General features: G+C 46.0%; 1 protein-coding gene across 2 annotated transcripts in view; it reads left to right on the top strand.

The window, feature by feature from the left end:
* The first annotated feature begins 1629 nt into the window (after window positions 1–1629).
* The window catches only part of LOC128833421 (two pore calcium channel protein 1-like), a 29270-nt gene continuing 21439 nt past the window's right edge, over window positions 1630–9460 (top strand). Inside the window, exons 1-2 of one of the 2 annotated variants that reach the window (XM_054021283.1) lie at window positions 1630–1722; window positions 5256–5338. In XM_054021283.1, coding sequence (XP_053877258.1) covers window positions 1684–1722; window positions 5256–5338 — 122 coding nt within the window. In that variant the 5' untranslated portion in view covers window positions 1630–1683. Of the gene's footprint in view, window positions 1723–5255; window positions 5339–8074; window positions 8275–9460 lie in introns of those variants that run through there. The other variant, XM_054021284.1, reaches the window with a different exon arrangement.

Here is a 9460-nt window from a genome sequence, read left to right as displayed (position 1 = left end):
CGTGGATACAAAATGTATATCCGCGTCCGATCTGCAAACATGGTCTGCGGATATAAAGCGCCTATCCGCAGATTTACAGGGCTCTACACATCTGGCGCCTTTTTTCAAAAATACAGCTACATACAGCGAGTTCATAGTATCAAGCAGAATTAATAATTTATAGATGGACAGACTACCCAGATCATCACACTAATATATTTTCTAGTATTCCTTCTTATTGTCCTTAACTCTATTGGACATAGATTTTTCAGTGATACATTTAGCTTCCCTATCACTGTCTGCATTTCATAACTTCTAATTGATCATAATTGCAATCAACTTTCCCTTTTTTCCCCATTACATAAAAAGTTAATTCCTAGACAGTGGGGTCTAGTGGATAAAGTGCTGGACTGTGACTCAGGAGATCTAAGCCCAACTTTGCCACTGATCTTGGGAAAGTCACTTCATCTCCCTGTGCCTTAACTTCCCCATCAGTAAAATGTAAAGTGCTTTGAAATCTACTGATGAAAAGCACTATGTAGGAGATAGGGATTATTATTATTATTTACATTTCTGCCTTAACATTTCTGAAGCTGCCTTTTAAGTTTTGTGTATGAGTTTGATGAAGTTGTACAACCCCGAAGATGCTCCTACTTAAGGGTCAGCCAGCACCACAAAGTCACAGCTCCAGCACAGTTGATAATGGGGCCTATTGTTTGAACATGTATGACAGAATGTTTCCTTGTATTAGTGTGTGTTGCCTTGCCTTAGTGTTTGACTCTGTGTATGTGTTGTGACGGGAGCGAGAGAATGATGTGTGCTAGAGGGACTGCATGTGTGTTTTGTCATGTGTGTGAGTGCTTGTTCCATGTGCGAGTGTGTCCTTATCTGGGTATGAGAGTTTGCTGTGTGTGTGTGTGTTTCCTCTCTGTTGTTCAAGGTGATTAGGTGGATCAGTGTGTAAGGGTATGTTGTCTTTCGTGTGCCCATGTCAGTATAAGCCTCCTTCAACCTATCTGTCTGTACCCCTCCCACAGCCTCCTCATCTATCCCTCGCTCATCTCTGCCTGTCCATCTGTTCCTTGACTCCTCTTCCCCTCAACCCACTTTTTTGTCTCTGTCCTGACCCTGACTGGGATCTCCTGTCTGACCATGGCTGCCAGTGCCCCCATCTGTCTGTCCATCCAGCCCTGGCAGACCCCAGCTGCTGGCAATTCCCAGGTGGCCCTTGTCTGTCTGTCTGGCCCTGGCTGAGTTCCTCCCTGGGCTCTCCCCTGTCTGTATCTGGCTGAACTTCCCTTTCCCTGTTTGTTGTCAGTCTGTCTGTGCCTGGCCAGAATCCCCTCCCTCCAGTCGGTCTGTCCGTCCATCCCTGGCCCGGCTCCCAATTTCTGTCTGTCTGTCCCTGTCTGCAGTCCCCTCCCCTAGTCTAGCCATCCATCCCCGGCTGGGCTCCCCCTTTCTGTCTGTCTGTCTGTCCCCAGTTGCCATCCCCCTCCCCCAGTCTGTCTGTCCATCCCTGGCCGGGCTCCCCCTTTCTGTCTGTCCCGGCTGCCCCCCCCCGAGCCCGCCTGTCCCGGCCGGGCGGCCCGCGGGCTGGGAGCTGTTTCCGCTGCCCGGAGTCACGTGCGGGCGGGGTTAAAGCTCGCGGCGGGGCTCGCCGGGGATGGAGCTAGCGGTGCTCTGAGCGGAGCCGGCCCGGCCATGTCCGCCGCAGCCCGGGACCCGCCGCTCGAGCAGGAGGTAACGGGGCTCGGCGGGCGGGTGCCGGGGCCATTCGCGGGGTGCAGGGTCCCCCCGGGACTGGGATCCGCGCATCCCCCCACGGCTGCTGCCTTGCAAGCCTGTCCCTGGGCTGCCAGCTCCCTCCCCGGAGCCTTGATGGGCAGGTCTGCACCCCCCCCCCCCCCATGCACGCTGGGCTGTAGGGAGGGGCTCTTTGGCCATAACCCCCCCCTTTGCAGAACAAAGCTGGCAGCCTGCCCTTTGCCCCCTGCAAAGTGCCTGCACTAACCTCCGGGTGAGGGGCCACCTGCAGGGTGTGTCCGCTGGCCACGCTTCCCGGCCCGCTCTTGGCAAGAAGGGGAAGCTCTCTCTCTACCCTTCGACCTCCCTCTAGGGACGTCTAGGGGCACAGGGCTAGCCATGGCCTGTCAGGCTTCGGTTTGCGGAGGGAGAGGGGCCTCGGCAGCTCCATCTGCTTTTGTAGCTTTATTCCCTGTTAAGAAATTGGACAGAGACCTCTGTGTAAGGAGGCAGTGTGGTCCAGTGGCTAGAGCATGGGATTCAGTCAGGAGACAGACCTGGATTATTTCCCCGCTTCTGCGACTAGCCCTCTAAAGAGAGGGGAAGTGACTCAGTCAGTGGGTGGGGATGCCATACTGGGGTATTTTAAAAATCAGTTGCCGATGGGATCGCAGGAAGGTGATGGAGACGACAAAGGCCCTTTCTACATGGCAAAATGTTTGGTCTTCTAACTGCATTTACTATCTATGTTATAAGCGACACCTGCTTACAGCACTTGTCTCCTGCACTGGGTAGAGTGGGGGTTTATTTCATAGGGAATGTCTACACTGCAGGCATGGGGTGGGACTGCAGCTTGTGTAGACATACCTAAACCAGCTTTAATCTTGGTTTCAGAGTAGCAGCCGTGTTAGTCTGTATCCGCAAAAAGAACAGGAGTACTTGTGGCACCTTAGAGACTAACAAATTTATTAGAGCATAAGCTTTCATGGGCTACAGCCCACTTCTTCGGATGCATATCTTGTTAATCTTGTTAGTTGGATTGAAGTGAAGCCACCGTAGTTTCGGTCTCCACGTGCACTGTACAAGACTTGGGGCCCTTGGTAATTACGCAGGCAGCCAGCTTGTTCTGAAGCCTCGGATGCTGCCGCTTTTCTGCTCCAGAACCTGAGCTAGCTAATGTTCGCTTGGGTCTGTCTCCATGAGCCGCTGTTACACTCGTGATTGTGGTATAGACATACCCCTAGTGTAGCGGGTATCTTAACCATGTTACAGAAATCTACAGAAATGGCTCTGTAGTGTAGGCTGGTTGTTTGACACGTCTACAGTCAACACAATTCAGCACATCCATCAGCAGTGCTTTTTCTGACACAACTGTGTTAGCCTGTCTGTTTCTTCCCCTCTGTACGGTGGTGTTTGTATCAATGCATGCTGGGAAATCCTGTGTAACTATTGCCTATTGCCTCAGTTGCTGCGCAAGAAGCAGCCGATGTGTGGGTGTTCTTCACAAAGCACAGTGTATTTTGGAATGGCCTCCTACATAGGGATGACCTGGGAGACAGAGGAATGGCTAAGCTGTCTGCACAGATGTTGATTTGGGGTCCTGAGACCCGATTCATGGCCTGAAAGTTATGTTACAGCCCTGGTCCTGAGCAGAGTTGAAATACAGTCCAGAGACATGGTTAGAAACCATTTGTTCACCATACTTAGGTGTCTGTTTGTGGACATGAGCAGTGTGTTGTCAACTATGTTACAAACTCCCTCTGGGGGGAAAAAAAACAAACACCAGTAGAGCAGGTGGGCTTAAAGAGCCTAGAAACGAAGAGCAGGTGTCTGGGAGCAAAGAGGCTTCCTTTGGCACTGCTGCAGTTCTTCATGAGATCCACTAGATGTCAGGATCTCCCTGGCCACTCGATTACAGACCTAAAAGTCGCAATATTACAACAACAAAAACAGACTCCAAGGAGAGACTGCTGAATTGGAATTAATTTGCAAATTGGATACCATTAAATTAGGCTTGAACAAAGACTGGGAGTGGATGGGCCATTACACAAAGTAAAACTATTTCCCCATGCTTCCCCCCGCCCCCAGTTCCTCATATCTCCTTGTCAATTGCTGGAAATGGGCCATTTCCATTACGACTCCAAGCAGGTTTTTTTCCCTCTCCTGCTGATAAAAGCTCACCTTAACTGATCACTCTCCTTATCGTGTGTATAGTAACACCCAATGTTTCATGTTCTATGTGTGTGTGTATCTATCTATAATCTTCCTACTGTATTTTCCACTCCATGCATCCGATGAAGTGGGCTGTAGTCCACGAAAGCTTATGCTCTAATAAACTTGTTAGTCTCTAAGGTGCCACAAGTACTCCTGTTCTTTTTGTAGATGTCAACAGGTTCCTTTAAGCAGTTTCTTGAGAAGAAAGACCCTCCGTCACTGCATTTTAATAGTTAAGCCATTAAACACCAGTGAACACTGTGGGTACTGTAAAGTCCTGTTAGAGTACAGACTTGCAGACACAGCCAAAACTTCCTCTCGTGCTCTCTGAACTAGAGAACCTGTGTTATTGCTCTTCCATGCCACATTAACAAGGCAGATGACTAGCTGGCTCAGCTGCCAAAGTGCAAGCAGCCGAGCTGACTCTTCCTTGTTTAAAGGTGACCCAGAATGCTGCTGTGTATTGGCTAAACATACTCCGTATGGAGCTTCTCCATCCGTGTGTTAAATACTTCACTGAAATCGTCTTTCTTTGAGACGAGCATGATAAGCGAATCAGCCCCCCTGTTCTGAGCCATTCATGCGATGACACAATTGACAGAAACTAAAGGGGGGGCTGTATTGTAAATAGTGTGTATCTGGTACAAATGCAGTGAGATGGTAGGGTGATAATTTACATCTTTCCAGGAAAGAGAATTCAGGTGTTTGAAATCTATCCTAGGATGGCAAGAATCCTAGGTAGCTCATCCCTTTGAGAACTCCACCTCCGCTTCCCCCATCCAGAGTACTGCTAGGAGTACTTGGCTGTTGGCTACAAGAGAAGGAAAAAACAAACATATGGTAATCTCCTCAATGGAGAGAGAAAAATAAAGTGCTCCCAGCACACAGCACTTCCCTGGCAAAGTATTCCTAAAGTTATTAGACCGTTACTAGCCACCAGGTGACCTCACCGAAACCTCTCCTTGCATTGTATATTTCTAGCAATTTTAAATTTATAGTAAATAATCATACAACTTTTTTGTTTCGCAATGAACTTTGGGTTTCTCTTCCAACATGTATAGGGGTGAGGAGAAGGTTGTATGTTTGCTTGTGCTTTTATAAATTAGAATTTATTTTAGAATCTGCATGTCATGAAGTCTCTTTATAGCACCATTATTCAGAGCACCATTTATTTTAATCTTCACCTAAATGGAATGTCTCAAGGTAAAATGATGCTTCCTTGGAAGGTCTCTTTGGAATTGCCTCTTTAAATGTAAGAGTGTCAAATTCTGACTGAATTAAACTGTGTCACATTCTCCCACCCCCATCATCAACAGGACCTTCTCCTCGCAGCAGCTTATGTCTATGATGCTCAATATAATAGAAACATTCCGTTTGAAACCTCACCGCAAGCAGTCAGGTAAGAAAACACTCTAACATCCAGTACAACAATATTCTGTGTGAAGAATTAAAATATTTAACTGGGAAAATATCTTCACTTAATTGGGATGAGGGGGACACTGGATACAAAGAAAATTTGGATTTAAATCAATTTAATTTATTCACTAAAGCTCGGCTCCCACAAACGTTTATGCACATGCTTAATCTAGCAACAAAGAATGTAGGCCATACTTCTGTGATGGGGGGACTCTATCCTTGAGATGTTGAGAACAAAATGAATCAAGGAACAAAAGGACATAAGAAGAAGAAATTCTTTAATTGCCTGTACACCAATGCTAGCAGCCTGGGTAACAAACAAGGTGAATTGGAATTGCTCATTTTTTTTTTTTTTCTGCATAAATTCGATCTTGATGGGATTACTGAAATCTGGTGGGATGATTTGCATGATTGGAATGTTAAAATCAATGGTTATAATGTGTTGAGGAAGGATCAAGTGAGCAAACGGGATGGGGAAGTGGCACTCTACATCAAAAATGACATTAGTGGTTTCTGAGTGACCAATAACTCAGAAGAAAATTATCTTTGTTCCTTAAGCATTAATGTCGGAACAGATAAAGCACACGATGGAGTATTAGTTGGTGTCTGCTACGGACCACCAAATCACACTAGGGAACAGGGTGACCAACTCCTTACACTCCAGCCTATAACATGTGTGTGGGGGCGGGGGAGAGAACCTGCATGATCATGGGGCACTTCAGTTTGAGTGACATGTGCTGGAGGTTCATGCTGCCCGCACTGAAACCTCCTTGGAATTTCTAAACATAATAGATGGCAATGTCCTAACTCAAAAAGTGTTGCAGCCAACATAGAACGAGGTCTAATGTAGAATTCCCCTAACGGATAAAGAGCAACTGATCACAGAACTAAAAATTATTGGTAGCTTAGGTACAAGTGATTATAGCTGCTCACATTAGTCTAGACCATACACACACATTTTAGGAGATCAGTAGATAAAGGTAATAGTGTTTGTAATAGACGTCTCTAAGATGTTTAACATGGTACCACTTGACATTAGATTAAAAAAACTACAGCAATATAAAACGTATGGATCTCAAAATGTGATTGTAAATAGGGAATCGTCATCAAGTAGCTGTGCTTTGATTGGGGCCTGGCAGGGACCTGTTCTTAGCCCTACCATATTTAACGTTTTTATTAATGACCTGGAAGGAAAAACTAAAATAATCACTCTGAAAGGTAGCAGATGACCCCCAAATTTAGGAAGTGGTAAATAACGAAGACAACAGGTCATTGATTCAGAACAATCTGGATTGCTTGGTAAACTGGTTGTAAGCAAGCACTATGCATTTTAATACAGCTAAATGTAAACGTCTACATCAGGGGTAGGCAATCTATGGAACGCGTGCCAAAGGCGGCACGCGAGCTGATTTTCAGTGGCACTCACACTGCCTAGGTCCTGGCCACCAGTCCGGGGGCTCTACATTTTAATTTAATTTTAAATGAAGCTTCTTAAACATTTTAAAAACCTTATTTACTTTACATACAACAATAGTTTAGTTCTATATTATAGACTTATAGAAAGAGACCTTCTAAAAACGTTAAAATGTATTACTGGCACACGAAACCTTAAATTAGAGTGAATAAATGAAGACTCGGCACAGCACTTCTGAAAGGTTGCCGACCCCTGATCTACATCTAGGAATAAAGAATGGGGACGTCCATCCTGGTCTACATCTAGGAATAAAGAATGGGGACGTCCATCCTGGAAGCAGTGACTCTCTGACAAAGATTTTGGTGTCATGGTGGATAATCAGCCAAACATGAGCTCTGTGTGATGCTGTGGAGAAAAGGACTAATATGATCCTTGGATGCATAAACAGGGGAATCTCAAGTGAGAGTAGAGAGGTGATTTACTTGATAGTAAATTATGGATCGGTAACTGTTGGCAGGCATGCAGCCTTCCCCACACCTTGTTCCTGGAGGGATCCGGTGTCACCAGCCCAACAACAGTGCAGGGAGCCCTCTGCAGCCTGGCTGTCATGGACCCACTCTCGTGACAGCGGGACTGTAGAGGGCTCTCTGCAGGCGCCAGGCACGGGGAAATCTGGGGGCCTGGCCTGGCGGAGCAGACAACCCCAGCCAGGGCCATGAGGAGGAGGATGCTGAGGCCCTGGGGGAGGCCACCCTGCTGCTGTAATGCTTCTGCCTTGGGATAGAGCTGGGAGCTCATTCTCCTTCTTGTTAGGGTGACCATCTGTCCTGTTTTTAAAGGGACAGTCCCGTTTTTTGGGACTTTCTTATATAGGTGCCTATTACCTCCATTCTCCACCCCACTCCCTGTCCCATTTTTTCACAGTTGCTATCTGGTCACCCTACTTCTTGTGGTCCTGGCCATGGGGAGGCGTCTCTACTCCACCAGGCCAGGACTGCAGCATCCCTTGCACTCAGGTGTTTTGGGCTCCTTTGCTGTGCTGGGAGCCCCCTGCAACCCCCCTTCAGTGCTGTGTGAACCCTTATCCCTGCCTTAACTTCCAGCAACTGCAAAAATAGTTAAAAGTTGGGGGGGGGGCATCTTAATTGTCAAAATTAGAAAAAAATTCTAATTTTTTATTTAATATATTTGCAATGTAGGAAGACAAACCCTTCCCAGAGAGAGTGTTCTTGCCCCTCTTTCTCACCTTAATGAAGTCAAATCTTGATTATTTCTCTCTCTCTCTTTTGCTGGAGAAATCTTCAGAGCACCAGTGTGGGACAGCGGCATCTTGCTACTACGAAAGAATAGCTGCTTGTTTCCCAGCCCCTCCAGCAAATGGGAGGGGATGTTGACACATTCAGGAGTCTTTCCCCTCAGTTGTTTGTCAATAGTTTGTCAAACAGCTTTTAACCAAAACAAAAATCTGCACTTTATCCTTTAAGTGACAAGCTCTTTTATTAAAGGTGAACATCATTGTTGAGAGTATAAATTGTTTTTTTAAGATTAAAGCATTTCTAAGTATTAAGAGAAAGTGACTAATACAAAAGGAAGAGCCTACAGAAGACTAGAGGCCGTACAGGCTGAGATACAGTGGATATACATGTTGATACAACAGTCTTTCCCCATCCTTTTTAATTTTTAACCTCAATCAGTTCATCCCATTTGGCTCATCTTCCCTGAAACAGCATAGTGCTTGTATTAAAACGCCAAGACATTCTAGTCCCTTAGTTCTCTTAGTCTGGCCAACCGTGTTTCTATCAGTGATTTTATGTGGTGGTAGTATGTGGTTTGTTTGTGGTGGCGGGGTTTTTTTTGTTTTGTTTTTGTTTCTTTTCATGGCCATAATCATGAAATATGTTTTGGAGGCTGCAGTCACCAATTCAGAACCAGTATCTGTCCTCCTGGGGTGCCATTTTACTGAGTGGTTCTTCCTGCCCTTCTCCCTTCCCCAGTGAAAGAAGCAAGTGTAGCACTTTGTATCAATGGACAATATTCTAGACTCTTTGTATCTTAAAACAGTGACGGACGCACAGTACACTGTCATATTTGGTATTTTAACATGTTCATGGCAAAAAACTGAAAGTCAAATGGTGCTTTTGTAAGGATAAATAAAAGACACCTGTGAAAGCTAGAATGTCCCACTGATAAATATAATCTCGCTCCAGGGGTAAAGTGTGCTGTCAAAGGTTACGGAACAGTGGGAGCATGCTCCGTAATGAAGGTGGAAGGAAGCTAGCTTTGTATTACGTGCTCCTTCTTGGTTTTCCATCTCTTTCCCTGCCCACACTTTTCACAAAAGAAACCAATATCCCATCTCGGGGGAGAAATTTTATGGAAAATCTGGAGAAAAGGTGTTTTAAAGCTAGCGTTCACCAAAAAATCCTTAGTGATTGCGGGGGCTAGGGGGAAGACACCTTCCTAATGCTTTTTAGCTCCGATATCTTCAAAATGGCTTGGTCTTAAACCAGAACAAATTGGGAGTTTGGAGTTTGACTGCGCTGAGAAGTGACTCTCTAAAATGTTTGGTCAGGGTTGGTTGAGGCATTACTTGGGTATCTGAATCGGGGGACTGGGCGTGTCTGTGCTCGGACAGCCGGCCCCAGCTGCTGCCTATGCTACCCTGGGCGATGCTGCTATTTCTAGCTGGAG

Source organism: Malaclemys terrapin, chromosome 3, assembly GCF_027887155.1.
Source record: "Malaclemys terrapin pileata isolate rMalTer1 chromosome 3, rMalTer1.hap1, whole genome shotgun sequence".
Classification (NCBI taxonomy): domain Eukaryota; kingdom Metazoa; phylum Chordata; order Testudines; family Emydidae; genus Malaclemys; species Malaclemys terrapin.
This window is presented reverse-complemented; position numbering and strand designations above follow the sequence as displayed.